Source organism: Anolis carolinensis, chromosome 5 (genome assembly GCF_035594765.1).
Source record: "Anolis carolinensis isolate JA03-04 chromosome 5, rAnoCar3.1.pri, whole genome shotgun sequence".
NCBI lineage: Eukaryota > Metazoa > Chordata > Lepidosauria > Squamata > Dactyloidae > Anolis > Anolis carolinensis.
This window is the reverse complement of record NC_085845.1, coordinates 109,907,462-109,931,651: the sequence shown is the minus strand read 5'-3', so window position 1 is coordinate 109,931,651 and position 24,190 is coordinate 109,907,462. Positions and strand designations below refer to the sequence as shown.

Sequence of the window (24,190 nt, the reverse complement as noted above, 5' to 3'; positions counted from 1 at the left end):
AACTTGTAAGAAGTTACTTTGGGATAAATGAAGGAATTATGAAATTAATATTTGAAAAGCAATATAATGAGAGGAAAGAAAGTTACTTTACTACTTCAAGATTTTCTGCTTTTGGTCAAAAGTTACCTTTTAAAAAGCATATTACAGCCTTTGTAAAGATATTTGGGCAAGATCCCTTCTCCACATAAATGAAAACAATGAAAGAAAAAAAGCACAGCAGAAAGCAACATGGTGAGTTATTTTTTCATAGCTGCAACAGCAAGTTAATTTTTCAAATACTGTAATAAGTCTAGGAACAAATTACTTTCAAGAAGCATCTTCTTAATGTTTATGTGTTTTTGTGTTTTAATTATGCTGTAACCCAATTTGAGACACAAGGAGAGGCGGGTAAGAAATAAAATTGTTGTTATTATTAAGCTTTATATATGACCAGGGGCCCTTGGTGGCGCAGTAGTTTAAACTTGCTTACCAAAAGGTTGGCGGTTCGAACTGAGGGAGCGTGGGGAGCTCCTGATGTTAGCCTCAGCTTCTGCCAACCTAGCAGTTTGAAAACATGCAAGTGTGATTAATCAATAGGTACCGCTAGGTGGGAAAGTAATGGCACTCCATGCAGTCATGCCAGCCACAACACACAGGACTAGACTTAATGTCAGGGAAAACCTTTACTTTTACCTATAACAAATGATGATGGGGTATATTATAACTGTCTTGAACAGAGAGAGAGATCATGAGCTATTTGTATCAGATAAAAATCATTTTAAAATCGACTGCAGCCTTATGGATTGTTAATATCCAGGCTACAAACCTATATTTAGACTCACTTTTTAGACTTGTAGTTCTGGAGATGCCGTAACCTTTATGAAATCTTCACAATAAAATTTCTATGCAGAAGTACTTGCCACTGGAATCAATGAAACATGCTCCCATGTATGCCAACATAGGCCCCGATGGCGCAGCAGGTGAAACCGCTGAGCTGTTGAACTTGCTTCTGCCAACCTAGCTGTTCGAAAACATGCAAATGTGAGTAGATCAATAGGTACTGCTCCGGCGGGAAGGTAACGGCACTCCATGAAGTCATGCCAGCCACATGACCTTGGAGGTGTCAACGGGCAACGCCAGCTCTTCGGCTTAGAAATGAAGGTGAGCACCAACCCCCAGAGTCGGACACTACTAGACTTAATGTCAGGGGAAAACCTTTATCTTCACTTTAAGTCAACATAGGTTTACAATCTTAAATCACTAAAACATTATTTAAAGCCAAAGCCTGAAGTGATAGAAGTACCAGCATAGGCTTTGAACGAACCAAATATAAAGGACTAGCTGTGCCCGGCCATGCGTTGCTGTGGCGAAGTATGGTGTTATGGGAAATAAAGTATTGAGGAATTGGTGGCAGTTAAGGTAAAGAGTAAAGGTTTTCCCCTGACATTAAGTCCATTATAAATGGGTGATACAGCTGTGTGGAAGGGCCTTGAGTCTACACTGCCATATAATCCAGTTAAAATCAGATAATTTGTATTTTATAGGCAGTGTGGAAGAGGCCTAAGTGAGGCCTAACTCTGCCTGTCCCCTGGGCTGAGTGGGTTGCTAGGAGACCAAGTAGACGGAGCTTAGCCTTCTAACTGGCAGCAATTGGATAAAAACAATTATTCCTCTCCCTCTAATTAGGACTTTATTTTTCTTTTCTTTTTGTTGTATGAACTTAGAGGCATGGATGAGGGGTTGTGCTGCCAAGTTTAGTGTTTCTGGGATGTGTAGTTTTGTTGTTTTGTCCTAGGCCGAAATTTCATTACCCTTTTATATATATAGATTATTTGCTTTTCCAGTTTTAATTAATTTATCAATAAGAGATGACTTCCATTAAAATTTTCCCCTACATTTCCCCTACCAAAGCAAATTTCTGGCAGATAATACAGCTGTCTCAAATAAACTATGAAAACTGTGCTGATATCTGCCTAGAGGTAAAAGGAATTTCATATTTTGGGAGGTATCCTTAATTCACATGAACGTTTGGTACTTAGCCATGGTTCCATTAGAGTATGCTCTCTCCGTTTGTAATCTATCTTCCAAATGCATCAATTTCATTCCATGTAATGTGGTTACTTAAACATTATCCAAAAAAATGTGTGCACTGCAAACAAGAAGGCAAAAAAGTATTCATTTATATAAAACTACATGTGCAAACTTATATATAAATTAGATATGACTTGTAATCATTTAAACAGAATTAAAATATTTCCAATTCAAGTCAGGAACTTATGTTCCTGCCAAGTCTGCTTTCCTGGTGTTAGCTGTGGATGGTCAGCTTTAAGCTCCTGATCCCAATTTACTTTTTAAAAAATTAAATCAGATTTGAACTGGATGGTCTTCCAAATAATGAATACTTTCAAAAACAGGATTTACTATTCATGCCACCCTAACCACATTATACTTTAAAGAACACATCACAAAATAGAGAATTTCTCCATGCAATGGATGTTTGAGGTTTTGTTTCAGTTTGTATATTCCTGAGAATTTTCTTTACATTTTTCTCAATCTTTTTATTAAGCCAGTGGTTCTCAACCTGTGGGTCCCCAGGTGTTGTGGCCTACAACTCCCAGAAATCCCAGCCAGTTTACCAGCTGTTAGGACTTCTAGGAGGTGAAGGCCAAAACATTTGGGGACCTATATGTTGAGAAGCACTGGATTAAGCAGTTGATTCAAAAATACTAATATCAATATCTGGTGGTGATTGAAATACATATAAAATTGCATGTTTTAGGATATATACCTAGATTCCTGTAAATCCTATATTTTATGACTTGCAGAAAAGTAATAAACAGGAGGGCTGCATTGGCTCCTTTTGGGAGCAAATCAACAAGGGTGACACCATGAGTTAATGCAATGGGTGATACCAATATTAATGATCCTACTACCATACAAGAGAGCCCCGGTGGTGAAGTGTGTTAAAGCACTGAGCTGCTGAACTTGCTGACCGAAAGGACGCAGGTTCAAATCCCGGGAGCGGAATGAGCGCCCGCTGTTAACTCCAGCTTCTGCCAAACTAGCAGTTCGAAAACATGCCAATGTGAGTAGATCAATAGGTACCGCTCTGGCAGGAAGGTAATGGCGCTCCATGCAGTCATGCCAGCCACATGACCTTGGAGGTGTCTACAGACAACGCCGGCTCCTCGGCTTAGAAATGGAGATGAGCACCAACCCCCAGAGACAGACATGACTAGACTTAACGTCAGGGAAAACCTTTACCTTTACCTACCATACAAGAATCCAAGGGCTAGGCTATAGCTTTCTTCTTGACATATACGTATTTTCCTATGTGGAGAAATATTCATTATGCAATCTGAAGTGAGAAATAATTATGTTTTACTGCAATGGAAAATTGGTGTTCAATGTCATTCTGGCTCTAAACTCTTTCCAATCCTTTGTATTATCTCTATTCCATCCTAAGACGGTGCTGCTCAAGTGGTGGTCTGATATTTGGTACTGATCTGTGAGCTGCTGATTTGTGGCATGTTTTCAGGAAACTATGCAATAATAGTAATTATGACAACAACAAAACACACATGTGGTACAAGTCTACTGCCACACACTCTATATGGGATTTCCTTTGAAGACTGTTTAGAAGCTTCAAGTAGTTCAACGGGCAGCAGCCAGGTTTCTTACTGGAGTGACACACAGGGAGCATACAATCCCCCTGTTGAACCAGATCCACTGGCTGCCATCATGCTATCGAGCACAATTCAAAGTGCTGGCTTTAGCCTCTAAATCCCTAAATGGTTCAAATCCAGCTTACCTATCTGAACGCATGTCCCTTTATGAACCTGCATTGAGATCGGCTGAGGAGGTCCTGCGCTCAGTCCCATTGACTTCACCGGCATGACTGGTGGAAATGAGAGACAGGGCCCCTTGGCCGTGGAATACCCTCCCCAACAGATTAGATCAGCCCCTTCCCTCCTGGCATTCAGGAAACAACTTAAAATGTGGCTTATCCATCAAGCATTTGGGAAGTGAGATCAATTAGTCAAGACAACTTTGGGATAGATGGGATGTTGAACGTTTTATGTTTCATGTTAACTATGTCCAATGTTTTATGTTTTATAGTTTACTGGTTTAATGCTATCATTATATGCTATTTTAGTTATGTGATGTATTTATATTTTGTTAGGCATTGAATTTTGCCATTTGCTTTGCCGTTAACTGCTTTGAGTTCCCCTGGGGTGAGAAAAGCAGTATATACATTAAATAAATGAATAATAAGTTTCTGGCACCTAAAGAAAAATTCTGGTCCATCATATGAGATAGCTGCCTTGGGGACTTCCTGGCAGAAGCAAAACCTTTCCCACAATTGATACACAGTGATGATGTCATAGTAACTTTGCAGTGATGATCTCACAAGCAGCCAATGGGATCCTAGGTGATAAGAGATGTCAGTCAGTGTTGCTGAAACAAGACTACAGAACAAGCAGCACGCTGAGAAAAGGATTCCTGCAAAATACAGTGGTTGGCAACAAAGACATAAAAGGTAAAGGACATTCATGGGAGAATGGCTAGAAGATAAATTGGATTAAGAAAAAGAAAACATCAAGCTTAGGAAAGGAGAGGGGTTTAGAGAAAGAAGGGGGCATGATTGAGGAGAAAGACAGAAAGTGGAATTTGGTGGGTGTTGCAAGGTTGAGATGTAATCCCATTTGTAGTTTTCTTCTTCTTCTTGTGAGCCTTACTCTCTTTTGCATCTTCTGTGCCCATGAAATAGCCAATCAGTCTCAAAACACCAGTTGGCCCAGCAGTTTCAATGTTTACTAAAGGGAAAGAAATCAAGGTTTCCTCTGTTTAACTAATTGAATAATATATGGTCTCAGAATGATAGCCAAGGTTTGGTATTCTAGAAAATTCGAAGTCTAGGAACGTTTGTCTGCATGTTTTCTATATTATTGGGATGTCGGTTGTACTCATGGTTCTATTCTAAAATAATTGTGTGAGGTGGACAAAATTATCTATTTGCCAGATTACCTTGTCTGTGTATAACTAGTATCGCTGCATTATAAATTACAGGGCATTTCTATTTGATGGTATTCAAGAATATAACTCTCCTGGAAATTTCTGCTTTGATGTGTCTAAACTAAAAGGACATCTCACATCCAGGCAGGGCCAGCCCTAGGTAATTTTCAAGTGTAAGCGAACCCCCCCCCCAAAAAAAAACCCAATCACTGAAAAATAAACGCGTTGGATAAATGAAAATGTTGGATAATAAGGAGGGATTAAGGAAAAGCCTATTAAACATCAAATTACATTATGATTTTACTAATTAAGCACTAAAATATCATGTTTTACAACAAATCAACTTAAAAAGCAGTTCAATACATGGTAATGTTATGTAGGAATTACTATATTTGCGAATTTAGCACCAAACATTGAATTGGGATATAGGGCAGTGTGGACTCAGATAACCCAGTTCAAAGCAGATATTGTGGGTTATTCTGCTTTGATATTCTGGGTTATATGGCTGTGTGGAAGAGCCCTGAGGGTCCTTCCACACAGCCATATAACCCAGAATATCAAGGCAGATAATCCACAATATCTGCTTTGAACTGGTTTATGTAGTAGTGTGGACTCAGATAACCCAGATCAAGGCAGATATTGTGGGTTATTCTGCTTTGTGGGGAGAGAAGAAGGAGTGGGCCAGAAGGAGGGAGGGGGGAGGAAAAGGGTGCCCTCAGAAGGAAGGAAGCCTGGTGACTTGGTCTGGGGTGGGGAGAGAAGAAGGGGGTGGGCCAGGAGGAGGGAGGGGCGAGGAAAAAGGTGTCCCCGGAAGGAAGGAAGGAAGCCTGGTGACTCGGTCTGGGGTGGGGAGAGAAGACGGGGGTGGGCCAGGAGGAGGGAGGGGTCCCCTAAAGCCTGAGGCACAATGCAGAAGGCCCCTTCCCTCCTCCCACCTCTCCTCCCGCCTCTTTCCTTTTCTTTCCTCCCACTTGTCCTTACCTTTGTGGCCCCCGAAGGGAGAGCGAGAAGGAGAGTGAGAAGAGGGAGCAGAGACAGCCCAGCAGCAGTGTGAGGAAGGAGCCATTGTGGAGCCTCATGTTCCCCCTCTCCTCCTCTTCCGCGAGGCCGCATGTCCCGGGAGCCCCGCGCTGGCTTCAGCCTCCAGGGCCCAAAACCCGGCAGCGGAGGTAGCAGGGGCTGCCAGGGCCCCGGCGGAAGGGAGCTACTTCTCCTGCCCCCCTCCTCCTCTTTCTGAGCAGCCTCCTCCTCCACTTCGCACTGCCCTCATGCACTGGCTGCGCTCCACCAGCTTGGAGGCAGGCTAATCGCGTGCACGCTCTCTCTCTGCTGAAGTGGAGGCGCCTCAATTGTGCCCACTACGCAATTATGGCTTCAGCAATTGTGTAGTTTGCGTATAGCTTGAGCCGCCCCTGCATCCAGGTGGTACTATCTTAAGGTGCCCTCCTTCAAAGTGAATATGCTTGTGTGGGCAAAACCCCTGCAAGTATTACAGATCAAAACAAGATTCAAAATTTACAGGTAGACTATAGAAATAAAATATTGATCTAGAAATAGAAACCAAAGGACATCATGCTACTTCATTATACCCAAATTTGTTTTCATATGTGTTCCTTTCAAAACTTGGTTCATTTCTTTCATTTTAACATTCTCCCTAAATATAGAAATAAGAACAGGCAATGCAAAGCTTAAAGATACTATGATTCACCAGCTGTTTTCCCCACCACCATTTTTTTGTGGTGGCATAACTATTTTATGATGAAATGCCCGTGTCATTCAAATATTGTTTTGCATCTCCTTCTGTCACTTAGGAAACCTTTTATCACACCATTATGTAAATAGGTGGTGTGAAGAAGTGTATAATTATATTTTGTTTATAGATGACATGTTTATTGGATTTTGTTTAAACAGTCAGGTTTGGCTAAAGTTTAAAATGGTGAGTATTTGAATTGATGATGTGTGGGGGAAGGTAGCCATCTTAGAATGCTAAGACAGGTTACCCTAGCAACAGGGGCGGAGCCAACCGCCGCCTGGAAAGGAAAAGGGGGAATATTTAAAAACCCAGGCAGTCTGTGATTTCCATTCACAGGGAAGGAACTGATTCTTGTGTAGAGGATCAGGGTGGCTCAAATAGAAGAGTTTGAGTCAGGTCTAAAATAAAGAGAATTATTTTAGGCAGTCTGTGATTTTCTAGTCACAGTGGAGGATCTGATTCTTGTGAGGAGAATCAGGTTGGCTCAAATAAAAGGATTTGAGTCAGATCTAAGTTGGACCAGACTAGGCAAGTTAGGTGACTTGTCTAGGGTCATTTATAGAGCCTGTGGATTAGGGAAAATTAATCCCAGGGAATCCAGGAGGATCAGGGTTTAGTGTAATCTAGAGAAAGAAATATTTTGAAGGTTTGACCACCTCATAACCGTTTGTAACCATTAAGTGAAGTGCCTTTAACAAGTTATATGAAACCATCAAGCTCTGTACCTGCAATAAACTTATTTTGATTTTATTCTAACTAAGCCTCTGTCATACTCTTATATTAAGTTAAGTAACAACAACATCTGAAGTAAAACAAATAGAGACAGCTTAAAAGAACCAGTGCCATCTGCCTGACGTCTCCTCCATTGGTGGCAGCGAAGAAGATAGTCAAACAAATAATTAATTAACATCATCTCTCTTAAAACATCTTTATTAATTGGTGGTATCTGTGTGTGTGTGTAGGATCAGAGGGATTCCATCTCTGTCACACATTCCTGTCAGACACCTCACCTCTGTACATATTGGTGGCAGCGGTGGGATTCAAAAGGGATTCCATTCCCTGTCACCCTCAGTTCTGTACAGGTGGTATGCCCTTAACCTTGGCAATGCATTTGCTTTCTGTAGCTTGTGCCTAACAATAGATGGAGCAGAAATGAGGGGTCCAAGAACTGGTGAAGTGGCAACAAAATTTAGGAGAGTTGAGAGGCAAATCTTGCTAAAATGAATCACAGCCAGGCTGCCCAAAGTCTGTCTGGGACCTGAAACTGATTGGGCACCCTGCCGCTGCCTTGTAGAAAGCCCCATTAATGTGCCTGCAAATGGAGCAATCTTCCAAACCTCCTTTTCAACCATGGGTCTGCAGAAAGTGGTTAGCAAAAGTCCTTCTTCAAGAAAAAAGTAAATCAGCCTTGATTATCTGCCTGTCCATGGTAAGCTTCTTCCGCAGTAATCAATCAAATCTAATTCAAGGGGTATCCAGCAGGAAATTGAATCTTAAAATGGTATTGTTATCCTCCTTTGAAAGTGGAAGCTTCCATGCAAAAACAAGTTGGTTTTTGAGCACATGCAGTCCATCCAAGATCTCATAGAGCAGGAGTCCCCAAACTAAGACCCATGGGCCAGATGCAGCCCTCCAAAATAATTTACCCAGTCCTTGGCCTAAACTTTTGACTTCGGATCATCCTAAATCTGAAACAACTTGAGGGCACACAACAACAACAATCCTAATTAACTTGACTATCTCATCAGCCAAAAGCAGACCCACATTTCCCATTGAAATACTGGTAATTTATGATGGTTAAAATTGTTCTTCCTTTTAAATACTATATTATTCTTTCAAAAATTGCATTACAAATAAGATATGTGCAGTATGCATAGGAATGTTTTCGTGGTTCGTGCTTAAGCAAAAATGTTTTCGTGGTTCGTGCTTAAACTTCAGACTTCATCAAACAGAATTGGGGGAAGTGGAATGAACTGTCTTACCCCTTTCCTCCCATCTTTCCACTTTGTTAGGGATGGCCAGACATCCCATATGCTTACCCATCTTTTCCCTCACTTTCTCGCCATCTTAAGGCTGAAGATGGGTGTAGGCAGAACCATAGCCAGAAACAAATTTCGGGGGGGGGGGGGTGTTGAAACTTTTTTTAGCAAATCATGAAGAGTAGTTCCATAACACAACAACATTTTTATTACAGCCCAAAGACCCTTATTGCTCCATAAAAGGTATACGATACAAGGTATGCAAGGTTAATAAGGCCAAAAATAGCCAACACATGATGTGGGTGGAATTAACAGCAGATAAAACTGATAAAACCAGGATTAAAACTTATAACCAGCATTTAAGATAGCAATGACCTAGGTAAAAGACTACAAAGTATAACATGCATATTTCATCATGCCATAACATAAAATACTTTAAATTATATGGTTTCAAGTATATTTTATATAGACTTCATTAAATCAAATTTCTATTTTAGTTACAAAGTTTTATGTCTTAAAATAACTGAAAATGATTGTTAATTGATAATTTATAGTTACAAAAGAATACCACAACGTTTGTTAGAAACACTTGAAAACCGTGTCAATACACTTTGACAGAAATCAGGCTCTATTGATAAACTTCGGTGGACATTCAAGAGTGCAAATCCAGTCAATCTTTCTTGCCTCATTGTGTTTCTTGTGTATGTTTTCAAATGTTTAAGGGTTGAAAATGACCTTTCATTTATAGCTGTTGACACTGACCATGTTGCAGAAATCTGAAGAAGTTTCTTCACATTTGGAAAAAACTGTCTATCACAGACAATATATGCTTCCAGTGCATTTCATGGTTTTTCCATTTTCTACACCACATGTCAAATTCTTCCATCAGTGTGTCAGAATCTTGAAGGAATTCATTGTAAAGTTCTGTACACTTGTTCAAGTTAGGTTTTAAATGCCCACAATTAATAGGAAGGAACACTTGCAGTTCCTGCACTACTTCCTTGTGCCTTGTAAACCTTTATTGAAGCTGACTGCAGAAAAATTCCAGAAATGGGATGTACACATTTAGTCTATAATGTTCCATTGGTATTGGTGAAGTTGCCTGAATGTTGCTTTGACAGGTCTGCCTTGAACAGATGTGAGGAATCCTTATTTCTCCACCCATAGACTCCACCACTGATCTTGCTGTGTCAAAGATCTCCTGAAATGCCTTCACAGATTCTGTGCGCATCTCCCTGGCTTTTTCTAAGAGACTGTCAACATGTTGCGGGCTACCAAAAATGTCCACATCTACTCTTTGTAATGTTTTGCTAAGCTGAAGGTATGATGACAGAAGCTTTCTTAGGATATGTATAGTTACTACAAATCCAGCATTCAGAACAGTAAAAAGAAGTTGTGCAGCTTGGGAAGAAGTCTCACTGTTGTATAGAGGGCTCTCTTTTAGTACTTCAAGTGTTCTCACCACCACACTGTACAGTTCAACAAAATGTGAAACTGCATCATGTCATTCAACCCAACGGGTTTCACAAAGCGGCAACAGGCTGTTTGCTCCTGATTCAGGAAAAGAGTCCTTTATATTTTTCTTCAACAGTTCCAGTCTGATGGATGATGCTCTGAAGAAATTGCACACAGATGATATTGTTCCTTGGCAGTTTCTGACAGTTGGAATGCTGCAAGCCTTTGCTAAGGCTAGATTTAGTGAGTGAGCACTGCAGTGGATGTAGACAGCCTTTGGATACTTTTCCAAAATAATTGCCTGTGCTCCACTAATATGACCACTCATATTAACAGCTCTGTCATAACACTGTCCACACAAATATTGCAAGTTCAACCCATTTTTTCCAGTGTTTTCAAAATGATGTCTGCAAGTCCTCCACCTGTCGTGTCATGTATCTTCACAAGCCTATAAAGTCTTCTCTTATTCCTCCAACTTTGACAGGAAGGGCACCCCAACATGAGGTGAAAATACAGGCCTGAAGGCCACAGCCAGTATACCCAGTACCCACCTAAACCAGGGAATTGGCCACATAATGAAGATTTATGCTTCCAATGGTGTGTCTGTGCCTTGCTTTGAAGCCAAGAGAGCATGACTGCATGGCTTCCGGAACATACCAGATCTGATGCCTTCTAGTTTGTTAGGCCATGAGCCTGACCAGGCAGAACCTGGAGGGCCTCTCTCTCAGATACAGAAGACGACGTGATGTAGTCCCCTTCAGAAGGGCCCCAGCCTAAGGCAGACACCAACAGCAAAGGCATGAGGTCTGAAAAAAATGGAGACCTACAAATGAAGACTTCCTAATATACTGGCAAAGGCTAGAAAGCTGAATGCGAAGCCTAGAACAAGATCGAGCCTCCCAATATTTGCCATTATATTTAAAGCCTAACATGAGGCCTGAAAAAAAAGAGAGCCCCCTCCCCCAAAAAACATATATAATTGCAAGAGCTTAAAGCTTAACATGAGGCTAAAGCTTAACTCCTAACATGAGACATGCAATAAAATGTAGACCTCAGTATGTGAAGACACAGTTAATGTGTGGAATTGCCTCACGCTGAAGCAAAGAGCACAGCAGGGGGCAGAGCAGCCTTCAATAGCCTGTGGCTCTGCCCCTGTCAATCACCTCCACCAAGTCTGGCCTCCTTAAAGAGAGCATTCAACACCCCCACCCCCCAACTTGGTTGCTTCACTACATCGGCTATTGCTGCAAGTAATGACAGTGTGAATAAATAGTCAATATTTGCTTGAGATAGTGCTTGCAGTTCTGGAGGAACTCTTAATTTTTTGTCTCTCATAGACTTAGCATGGGGATTTGGTTAACCAGTTAAAATTCATGAGTAAACCAGTTTTTTTTTAATCTGAAAAATTTTGGGTGGGGGGTTGAACCCCTACCCCCCCCCCCCGGGCTACAGTCCTGGGTGTAGGGATCCATTTCCATGTGCTGTGGAAATAGAGCCAAACAGAGTCCTTCCCAGGTGTACAGCCAACTCCTGAACACATCCCAAAAGAAATTGCAATCATTTCTATGCACTCTTGCTATAAACAAATTCACAATACTTTTGAGTTGATATGCTGTTCGTTGATTGAATGAGAATGGAAGTTGGGAGCTGTGAAGTTCTGACCTCGCACAAAGTAAATAATGTAATGCTTTCTAATCTATGGCATGAATAATAGAAAAGTTAAAGTAGCGATCTCTCAGGAGAGGGAGAACATATAATGTCAAAAATTATTGTGGTTTGCCTGGGAATTTAACTTTGGTTTACAAAATGTGAGGTTGTTAAGCAAAGTTAGAGTAAGGTAAGTTTCTTTAGTGAGAATTTAGTTAGGAGTTAGATGCCAATCAGGTTTTATACTATTATTTGATTCTAATCAGGATAGATAGCATAAGTCGTCTGATGTATGAAAAACATATAAATTAGAGATGAGTTAGTAACTGCATCTCATCATATAAGCCTTAAAACCCAGGAAATGTAAGCTTTTACATGCAAAGAAATCTTGACTTATCTTACGTTTAATAAATATACACACATGCCTTTTGCAATACTACAAGTAAGTTCAGATAAGCTATTTCTGTGTAGATTGCAAATACCCCATGGTGGTGGGTAACTTTAGATGACTTGGTCTAGGTAAAGAAATCCATGCATTAAAGATCAAAACATTACATGTTATATACATAGTAACCTCTATAATATGTACTTCATAAAAGGTAAAAGTTTTCCCCTGACATAAAGTCTAGTCGTGCCCAACTCTGGGGGCTGGTGCTCATCTCCATTTCTAAGGCAAAGAGCTGGTTTTGTCCGTGGACACCTCCAAGTTTATGTAGCTGGTATAATTGCATGGAGTGCCATTATCTTCCCACCGGAGTGGTACCTATTGATCTACTCACATTTGCATTTTTTCGAAGTGCTAGGTAGGCAGAAGTTGGGGCTAACAGTGGGAGCTCACCCTGCTCCCTGGATTCGAACCAGCAACCTTACGGTCAGCAAGCTCCGCGGTTTAAAATGCTGCGCTATTGGGGGCTCATGTATGTACATATGTACTTCATAGCTTCTGCAAATAGGTGAGATTAAGCAAGTAAAGTCTTTCACGCAGGGCTCGTGGGATCATTTAGAAGAACTCCACATTTAGTGACTCTGGTTTAGCCTACAAGATACCCACAGGTTGAAATGGATGAATAGAGATCCCCATAGAAGCACTATGGTGGCTGTTGTGATCTCAAGACCCAATGACATAAAGGGCTGCAGGATCTACTCATGCCATCAAGATGTGTCCCAAGAAATTGACTATATGAATAAAATAGGCCTATCCCAAATTTTCTAGCCTGCTATTGGAAAAGAAACCAGAGATTTTGTAGGCCTGCTAAGGGGACCTGTATTGTCCTCTTTGTAATTCATTTCCATAAAGGAGGTTGAAAATGCTGTGCTTGGGGAAAACGTTAGAAATTGACACTGTCTCTTTAAGTGTTAGTTTCAGTGAAACAACAGGTGTGCTTTCTGGAGTTGGGTGAATGCAGTAGCCATTTTAATGTTTTGTTCTGGAGCGTCATTGCAAGGGTTATAATGATGTTAACCAAGGTGAGTATTCACATTTCCATATAGAGAGGGAGGAGGAAGCGGGGAAGAAAGAGTCTCAAACTAGCTTTTCTCAGTACTTTTAAAGTGTAGGTGGAAGAAGACTATTAGTGCATTGGTAAGTGATGTATGAACAAATACACCTTTTAAAATATTGTTCTGTAGTCATATTAGTTGCATGCCTTATTTGTAGCATGTACATGAGACAATAAAAGGCTGATTATTTGATTCATGAATGAATGCATGCTGGATTACTTTGGCTTTATTGACTAGGTGGGTCTTTGAAGATGATATTCAGGAAGGACTATGCAAATTCCTCAGGACCATAAAACACAAAACACTTTTGTTGTTGTTTATTCATTTAGTCATTTCTGACTCTTCATGACCTCATGGACCAGCCCACACCAGAGCTCCCAGTTGGCCATCCCCACCCTCTTTCAAGGTCAAGTCTTCAAGGATAACACCCATCCATCTTGCCCTTGGTCGGTCCCTCTTCCTTTTTCCTTCCATTTTCCCCAGCATTATTCTCTTCTCCAAGCTTTCCTGTCTTCTCAATATGTGGCCAAAGTATTTCATCTTTGTCTTTAATATCCTTCAGTTAGCAGTCAGGCTTTATTTCCTGGAGTATGGATTGGTTTGATCTTCTTGTGGTCCAAGGCACTTTCAGAATTTTCTCCCTATATCAAAAGCGTCTATCTTCCTTCACTCAGCCTTCCTTATGGTCCAGCTCTCGCATCCATAGGTTACTACAGGGAATGACACTGCTTTAACTCTGTGAATCTTCATTGTCAGTGTGATGTCTCTGCTCTTCACTATTTTATCAAGATTGGTCATTGCTCTCCTCCCAAGAAGTGTCTTCTGATTTCCTGGCTGCAGTAATCTTCGTGCCTAGAAATACAAAGTCTGCCACCATCTCCATGTTTTTTCCCCTCTATTTGCCAGTTATCAATCAGTCTGGCTGCCATCATCTTGGTTTTTTAAATGTTTAACTGCAACCCACAAAACACTAAAATGTGTGATACCCCTTCAACTGGGCTGATATGGGATGTCTGAGGATAAAGCACTTCTGCTGGTTCTGTTCCAATCGACTGAAAATTTCTCTAAACTGCCCTTGTCTGTTTGTGAAACAATGCAGAATCGTCAGAGGGTTCCAGATTCCAGGATTCCAGAACAGGTCTTTTACATTTTCAGGGTTGGAAGTCCAGTGAAGCCTTGGGGATCAGAGTGGCACTTTGCCGTCCTCTTTTTTAAAAAATAAAAAATATTAATACAATCTGTTCCTTTACTGCAGGGGTACCCAAACTAAGGCCCGGGGGCCACATGCGGCCCATTGAAGCCATTTATCCAGCCCCCGCAGTGGCGGCTCCCTCCTCCTCCGTGTGCCTTTCCCACCTCCTCCCTCACCTGGTGTGTGCCTTCCAAAGCTTTCCTTGTTTATAATGGTATTTTAATTATTATTTAATTAATAATTATTAAGGGGTGCTTTGCTAGTGCTTTTGGTGTACAAAGGCAGAAGGGAGTTGGACTAAATGGCCCAAGGTGTTTCTTCCAACCCTTATTATTGTTGACACAGTATAACACAGCAAACGAGATATATATGCTGGATTTCGTATCACAAAAGCACAAGTCGAACACTTCCCAAGTGTTTAAGACTGTGTTATGTATTATTATTATTATTATTATTATTATTATTATTATTATTATTATTATTATTATTTTAACAACATTGAGGCTGGGTGGCCATCTGTCGGGTGCTTTGCTTGTGTTTTTGGTGCACAAAGGCAGAAGAAGGTTGGACTAAACGGCCCAAGGGGTCTCTTCCAACCCTCTTTATTATTTTTATTATGATTATGATTATTATTAAAATTGAGACTATATTTACCCCATTTTGGTTTTTTTAAATTCTAAAATAAGATATGTGCAGTGTGCTTAGGAATTTGTTCATAGTTTAAAAAACAAAACAAAAAAACTATAGTCCGGCCCTCCACCGGTTTGAGGGACCGTGAACTGGCCCCCTGTGTAAAAGGTTTGGGGATCCCTGCTTTACTGCATGATCTTCCTGCCATCTTTACAAGTCTGCCACGTTTTGATACAAATATTCCTTTGAATCTATTCTATTATCTCTTATATGTAATTTTCTGTCCATTGCTATTAGCCTTTGTTTTCTGTGATAATGATAGAATCAAAGAACTGGAAGACACCACAAGAGCTATTCACTCCAACCTCCTGCTGTGCATTCATTTAATCACAGAATTGGTAGAGACCATGTGGACTATCTTGTTCAACCCCTTGCCATGCAGTAAAAGTAAAATCAAATTAACTCTGACAGGTGGCCATCCAGCCCCTGTTGGAAAGCCTCCAAAGGAGAAGGAAGTGAGTTCCACTGTTGAACAGCTGTTACAGAGAGGAAGTTCTTCATAATGTTCATGGAGTCTCCTTTCCTATAATTTGAACCCATTGCTCTGAGTCCTACTATCTCATCACACTCACCAAATTCGGCATCCTAGGACACTTCTGGCCTGTTTTGGGGACAGCGCCTCTTGCCAGCAATCACAGAACATCATGGGACCTCCAACAAAAGCCCCACCCCAACCAGGGTGGCAGCGCCCTTGGATGCTTCGCTCACAAGAGGAGAGCCAGCACAGATCTTCCCCCGAAGGGTGAAGATTTCCATGTGTGATGGCCTTAGCATCGCCGAGAGGTAGCAATGTGTGGATTCTCCCCATTGTCCATCTCTTTCCTCCGTACAGCCAGGTGAAGTGGGATGCTTTGCCTGGCCTTTGTGATAAGGTCACTAGTCTCCAGGGCAACAGAATGCAAGCCTGCTCTTTATGACATCCTTTCAAATATTTATACATGGTGATCATGTCTTCTCTCAATCTTCTCTTCTGCAGACTAAATGTACCCATTTCTCTAAGGTGCTCCTCTTAGGTCATGGTCTTCAGACCTTTGATTCCTGACAGATGACCATCTAGTCTTTGTTTAAAAACCTAAAGTATAAGACACCATTTCAATTAAAAGTTGAAAGACATATTTATGCTGGAAGACATATATAGTATATATGTTATCATCAAAGAAGAATTTTAGAAACTGAAATGTATTACTCTCAGTTTTCAGTAAAGAAATTTGTGCAGAAGTCCACAACAGGAAAGGATGGAACAACAACAACAACAAAATAACTGATTCAGTTATCAGTAAACACAGAACCCTTCTGAAATTGTGATACATTCCCAAAGCATCTAATAAGAGAGAAATAATAATAATTATAATAATAATAATAATAATAATAATAATAAGAAGAAGAAGAAGAAGAAGAAGAAGAAGAAGAAGAAGAAGAAGAAGAAGAAGTTTATTTGTATCCCACCTCCATCTCTCCCGAAGGGGACTCGGGGCGGCTCACAGAAATATCAGATACAAGAACAATTACAATATACAATAACATGCACCAGTAATAGCATTTACACATTAACCAGAAATTTTAAAACACTTATTAAAAACATAGAATTAAAACAGTGAGGCCATAATAGTAGATCAGCAAAGTGCACTGTATAAGTTGCGAATTAAAACTTAGATAAAGTGCTACAAGTTTGTTTAAAGCATAAAATGAGTAAAATTAAAATAATATAAAATGGACCACTGAGTTGATGGGGGGATAGCATGGAGGGGCCATTAAAACTAAAGTGCAATAATGTACAGTAGTCTCACTTATCCAACATAAACGGGTTGGCAGAACATTGTGTAAGCAAATATGTTGGATAATAAGGAGGGATTAAGGAAAAGCCTATTAAGCATCAAATTAGGAAAATCTAAACAATGTAGATGTCACTTTCTTTCCTTTATCTCATTTTCAGGCTGAATCATTATTTCTCATTGGGGCGGGGATACTCAGGGTTCCAGAATACCAAGATGACCCTCAAAAACTGTGTTTCTACTTAAGACATTTTTCTACTTAATTTTTCTAAAATTCTATTTATTTTGTTTTGAGTTTTTTAAAAAACAAAATCACAATTTTTTTCTTCATTTTTCAACCTTTTGTACAATAACAACTTACATAACAATATCTTCCACAACATAGGTAGGTAGGTAGATATATATCACACACACACACACTAGGGGTGTGTGACTCAGCAAAAATCCGTGCCATTTTCGGATCTGTTTTTGGCTCTCCTCCCCCCTCTCCCATTCTGTTTACTGAAAGCGGGGTTCTGTTTTTGTTCTTGGAAAAATTCAGTCCATTAGTGCCAATGGGGAAACTTTAGAAGCTCATTTCTTTGTCATTTTAGGCCTATCAGCATGACATTTGCATCACTTGTAGGCCACAATTACAAATGCAAGCCTACCAAGTTTCAGAGTGTTTCACCAATCCACTGAGTTTTGGAAAATTTGTAAAGGAGGAAGCTGCGGGGTAAGAAAGAAGAGGAAGTGTCACAGCTTGTCTGGTTTGCAAGGCTGCCCAGCCCACATGCCGCCACCACTTCAGGTAGAGTGCTGCTCAGCCCCATTAGCCAAAATGATCCGGCTGCTGTGATCTGCTTTGGCTGCCCCCATCTGGCTTGTTTTCATGGATTTGGCAACCAAATCCTCCATATCCCCCGAATCTGGAATGCCAAAATGATATTGTGTACACCCCTAATGAGAACTTTGTCTTTTCTTTTGAGAATATTTGCTTATCTCTGAAACCAATTGTAGACTGTTGTTCAGTCAGGGAAGGCTAGACAGATATTAAAACATGGCAGTTGTAAGCCTGGTGACTGTGTCAGTGATTATTGTTATGTTTATAAGGTGCCTGGCCTTGTAGCTCTGCTAAAAATTGTAAGACTTCATTGAATTGCTGTTGCAACTTGCAAAGGCTCTCCAGGGAGTATGCAATGGGTTAGCTTCTTCCTTCTCACCTAGTTGTGCTTTATCTTGTCTTCCTCAATAAGTGAAAAGGAGTGTGTATTCCTGCATGACAGGGGGTTGGATTGGATGACTGTTGTGGTCTCTTAACTCTATGACTCTATGAATAATATGCTTATTTCACCTTGAAATTGACCCTTTTAAGTGCTTCCATTATTTCTTAATGTGGAGCCAGTGGTGGTCTAGGGGATAAAAGCCTTGTGACTTGAAGTTTGGGTTGCTTACCTGAAGGCTGCCAGGTTCGAATCCCACCCGGGGAGAGCGCGGATGAGCTCCCTCTATCAGCTCCAGCTCCATGTTGGGACATGAGAGAAGCCTCCCACAAGGATAGTAAAACATAAAAAAACAAAAAACAAAAACAACATCCAGGCGTCCCCTGGGCAACGTCCTTGCAGACAGCCAATTCTCTCACTCCAAATTAATGTGTTTTTGAAATTTCTTGTAATATAGGTGAATTACAATAACATACAATAATTTAACTGCTGCTGGATGATCCAAAAAAAAGTAGTCAAATTCCTCAGGAATTGTTTCTGAAACCACCAAGTAAAGCAACTTGATTGGTAGGAGCAGAGGAGAATGCTTCTGACTTCAAGTGATGCTGGTTTCAGACTACTCCAGGTGCCAAAGCACTTCCTTCTAGTCCACTATATCAAATGGCTACCTCCCACAACCTGCCTTCATTGCCACTGGGAATGATGCAGCCATGCCCATTAGGAGAAGAGGAAGGGGAGCAAGAAAATAATAACATTATTATTATCCTCCTCCAACACCCTGCTTTTCTTCCCATAGGGATTCAACGTGGCTAACAAATAAACAAATCTAATAGAAATTGGGTTGCTATGAGTTTTTTGGGCTGTATGGCCATGTTCCAGCAGCATTCTCTCCTAATGTTTCACTTCCATCTGTGGCTGGCATCTTCAGGTGTTCTGTTGGCAGTGATGCAAGTGGAATATATAGATACTGTGAAATATTAAAGGTGGGAGAAAGAACCTTTGTCACTTTAAAACAAGTGTGAATGTTGCAAGCTTGAATTAACATTTGAGTAGCCATGAAGTTTGTGAAATCAATTAGTGAGGGTATCAGTATAGCGGTAGCCTGACCTTTGTTGCCTGGAGGCATCCTCTGTTTGGGAGGTGTCAACTGGTTCTTGATTACTTGTTGTCTGGAGTTCTCCTGTTTCTGAGTGGTGTTCATTATTTACTATTTTGATTCTGGTGTTTTTAATACTGGTAACCAGATTCATTTTCATGGTTTCTGTTGAAATTCTCCACTGGCTTGTGGATTTCAATAGCTTCTTTGTGTAGTCTGTCATAATGGTTGTCAAATTGGTTCAGAATTTCTGTGTTCTCAAATAATATTCTGTGTCCAGGTTCATTTATCATGTGCTCTACTATAGCTGACTTCTTGGGTTGAATTAGTCTGTGGTGCCTTTCGGGGGGTTTTTATTCGTGTTTGGGCGCTGCATTTGGTGGTCCCTATGTAGACTTTTCCACAACTACACAGTATACAGTACAGTCCTGCAGTGGTTAGGGAATCTCTCTTATCCTTTGCTGAACGTAGCATTTGTAAAAATTTCTTAATGTCCGTAGATTGTTTGTAGGTTATGTTTCTTCATCAGCTTCCCTGTGTGGCCAGTAGTTCCCTTGATGTATGGTAAGATCACTTTTTCTCTAGGTCTTTACTCTCATTGCTTGTTCTTGTTCTTGCAGCTCTTCTAATATCTGTCCTAAAATACCCATTTGCCTATAGAGTCCAGTTTAGGGGGTTCGGTTCACCTTGGAGGATGTGATAGATACCTACATAAAAACTCCAACCATCATCCAGGTCAAAAAAGAAGCACAATTTAAGCCCATGTAGACCTTGCAGACAGGATCTGTGAACCCCACCTCCTCCCAGGTGAACTGAAGCATTGAAACTGGGCTCTTCACGTGAATGAGTATTCTATGACAGACATCAGAAGAGCTGCAAGACCAAGAACAAGGTCTAGGACTTTGGATTTCCAACAGATGCTGGTCTTTCATGATGGCATATTCAATTATATGTTGAGATGGAAATCTCAGTAAGACTTCCAACTGAACCAGCTAAGGCATCCTCTGAAGTAAGTTTGCATATGATTACAGCCTCAGAACACTATTGAAATGCTTTAGGGAGTATGCAGCTTTGTCAGAGAGTGGGAAGTAATGGATCACTATGTGCCAGTTTTCTTATCTGCTCTATATTTACTGTTCAAGGAAACAATGCGCTGCCGTAGAAATATTTGTATTATGAATACATATCTTGGATCATGGGTAGCATTCACCTCAGTGAATGCCTTAGGTATCTCTCCTTTTTGCCAGGTCACTATTGATTCTTCTACCCTACATCATAGACCGCTTCTAAGGAAAACTGGCACAACTCTACATATGTCACTAATTATGTTATTCGGTTAAATATAAAATTGTAGGTAAACTACATGGCTATACATCAATCTTCACATGTTTGTTTACAAAACTTATTTATTTATTTACAGTATTTATATTCCGCCCTTCTCACCCCGAAGGGGACTCAGGGCAGATCACATTATACACACATAGGGCAAACATTCAATGCCCATAAACACATTAAACAGAGACAGACAGACAGAAGCAATTTAACCTTCTCCTGAGGGGATGTTCGATTCTGGCCACAGGGGGGAGCAGCTGCTTCATCATCCACTCTGATGGCACTTCCCCATTCCAAGTCGTAAATTAGTTAAACTTGCCTCCTCACTTTTATAAGTGGTACCTTATTTCCTACTTGATAGATGCAACTATCTTTCGGGTTGCTAGGTCAGCAACGAGCAGGGGCTATTTTTTATTTTTAATTGACGGGTGCTCACCCCGCCACGGGCTGGCCTCGAACTCATGACCTCATGGTCAGAGTGATTTATTGCAGCAGGCTGCTCAACAGCCTGCGCCACAGCCCGGCCCCTGCGCCACAGCCCAGCCCCTTTATAAAAGGCAACCAGTAAGTTTCAGGAGTTTAGAGGGGGGATTTTGACAGTAGGATTTTTTTCATATTCTCCATCATTTTGTTTATAGAACTGAAAGGATCAAAAGGGTGGACCAAAAACACACCTTGTGTAGCTAAAGAGGAAAGGTGCAATGCTGAATGAGCAGGTCCAAAGATAATTATCTCCCAGAGTCCATAATAATCAAGAACCAATCTGATTTCAGAGGGAGTAAATGTCCCATTGATAAGCTCCAACAGTACTTAAGGAAGTTGAAACCTCTCAAGTAAAAAAAAAAAAAACTTGAGATTTAAGAAAACTTTTACCAGATCTCTGAATTTACTATTTGGGTTTCCTTGGATAATACTGATTATTTAGCCCTTTATCTAGTTTTCTGTTTAGAAAATTTTAGGCACAGAACTATCTGAACCTCACTAGTACATGAACTAGGCTAGGGACTTCATCACTCTTGTTCCTCCCCCCACAACTTTACAGCAGGGAGAGGAAGGCCGCAGGACGACCTGCGAACTGCATGCCCACCCTCCTCCTTCCTGTGTAATGGGAAGGATGGAAGAATTGCTGCCACATGCTCACCTTCCTCCCTGTGTGATGAGAAGGAAAGGGTGGAAGAATTGCTATTGCCCAGTCGCTTCCCCCCATCAGACAGGGTGGAAGCATCAAATTAGCACAAAAATGTAGAAAATAATGCTAAACTTACCTATTTCATGGACACTGCCCATGTCAAGAGTCAGACGCCAATTAGCGAACAAAAATAGAGTTTATTCAGCAGATAAGCCAAAAAGTAATGTTAACACAGAAAAAACCTTGAAACACTTCACTATCAGTGCTTCAAGAGCAGTTCAAACAAAAATATAATTCAGCAACACAAGCAGGTAAAAACAAAGCTAAACAAACTTAGTGCAAACTGCACTTTCTGAGTCCAAGCCCTGCCAGCCGGCTCTGTAGTTTTCAAAGGAACAGTTCCCAAAAGAAAACACCAAATTGGTCAGAAAACAAACAAACAAACTAAGAATGCAGTAGACTGCTTCCACAATGTGGATAAAGCCGAAGGCTCCAAAAGGATGGTGAAAAGACGTCGTCTGGGATTCCAAGGTCAGGTCAGGAGATAACAGCGGTGTCCAAAGAGCAAGCCAGGAGTCAAAAGCCGATAGTAGTCATCAATCACAGGGCGAAGGCAGTAGCAAGGTCAAATTCCGATCCAAGGTCTGAAGAGGGTGCAGTCATCCAAAACAGGTCCATGATAAGACACAGCGAGAGCCAAGCTAGGTGATAACAGCAGATTCAAATCATAGTCCAAGTCCAGTCTTCATGGAAACACAGAGATCCCAATGGCGCCTCAGCAACACCTTGCCACACGCAAAGTGCAGTGGCCAAACATTCCCATTTTATTCCCCTTCCTCCTGGGTGACCAAACACTCACACCCAAACACCAGGTGTCCCAAATCTACTCAGAGTCTGAGCTCCACACAGCTAGAGCTCGTGGATCTGGAGTACCTAGCAATTCGTCGGAGTCCCAATCATCCTGCCCACACTTAGCCCCATGAACACTTAAAGAACCATCCTCCCTTCTCCAAGCATCCCAATTGGGATCAGCTCCTGCAGAAACCCCAGGTTCAGAAGTATCCATAGACCCCAAATCCCCAAACATCTCCGGTGGCTGTGCCCATTCAGTGCCCGCTTCCCCAGCCACCACCTGTTCCTCAGCATCCATCTCCCCATCTGAATCTTCCTCAGAAGATCCCCCATATAGCTCTCTAAGTCGCTTCCTGGGCAACTCCTCCAGTGAACCCTCATCACGAGGGTTTTTTCTTCCTCTTCGAATTCCATCCCCATCAACCATAATCCCCGAAGGCGCAGTCACAACAGCCCACGATGTGGAAATTTCACAAAATGTGTGGCAGGCCACAGGGAATGCCACAAATACCGTATATACTCAAGTATAAGCCGACCCGAATATAAGCCGAGGCACCTAATTTTACAAAAAACTCCGAAAACTTATTGACTCGAGTATAAGCTGAGGGTGGGAAATGCAGCAGCTACTGGTAAATTTCAAAAATAAAATTAGATACCAATTAAATTACATTAATTGAGGCATCAGTGGGTTAAATGTTTTGAATATTTACTGTATTTCAAAGAAAAACAATAAACTAACTCTATAAGTGGAAAAGCAGCAATAACTTTATAATAATCATCATCAACAACAGCTTCATTTGTACCCTGCCCTATCTATCTCCCCCTGGGGACTCAGGCCAGCTTCCAAAAGGCAAACATATAATGCCTACATAAATAATGCAGAGCTAGATATAGATCTATCATTATATATACTAATTTCACATGTGTATTTCCCCCTGAAACCTTTGCAAATCCTCTATGTGCATTTTCCTCCTGCAATATTTGCAAGCCCTATTTATCAATGTTTATATCTATCTAGACATCTGTGTGTGTGTATGCACGTGCGCGCATTTTCCCTCTGCACTTGCAAACATGTGAGGGTAAAATTCATATAAAATTCATATATAAAATTAATTTATACATATAGGAACAGATATACAGGTACATGGAAATCTCTAGTTATCTATATTTACATAGGATTTGCAAAGACCTGTAAACATATGAGGGGAAAATTCATATATTAATATATTTGTAGTGGGAACAAAATCTAATCTAAATATTTATCTATATAAATATTTAGAAGCTTTGGGGCATGCATTTACCCAAGGAAGAAATGCAAGCAAAGTCCCCCTAAAAACAATTTTGTCCTCTTTATCCTGCCCTTTCCCGCCTCTTTTCTTTTTCCCCTTTTCAAACTCTAAAAGTAGCCAGAAAAGGCTTTTTAAAACTTCTCTCGTCCTCCCAAAAAAACCCACCTCATTTTTGTTTCCTTAGGAATAAAAAGAAATACATACCTTCTGTTGCTCTCTTTTCCCTCCTTCCCTCCCTTTGGACTCAAATGTTCTTGCAATAATAGTAATAGTAGTAGTAGTAGTAGTAGTAATAATAATAATAATA

At 40.8% G+C, this 24,190-nt stretch overlaps 1 protein-coding gene across 12 annotated transcripts in view; it reads left to right on the top strand.

Annotated features, from left to right (window-relative positions):
- Nucleotides 1–24,190, top strand: part of kcnip4 (potassium voltage-gated channel interacting protein 4) — a 497,181-nt gene that overhangs the window by 350,190 nt on the left and 122,801 nt on the right. The window contains exon 1 of one of the 12 annotated variants that reach the window (XM_062982154.1): nt 3,323–4,519. The exons of 10 other annotated variants lie outside the window; for them this stretch is intronic. In XM_062982154.1, coding sequence (XP_062838224.1) covers nt 4,381–4,519 — 139 coding nt within the window. In that variant the 5' untranslated portion in view covers nt 3,323–4,380. Of the gene's footprint in view, nt 1–3,322; nt 4,520–12,722; nt 13,297–24,190 lie in introns of those variants that run through there. One more of the 12 variants, XM_062982160.1, reaches the window with a different exon arrangement.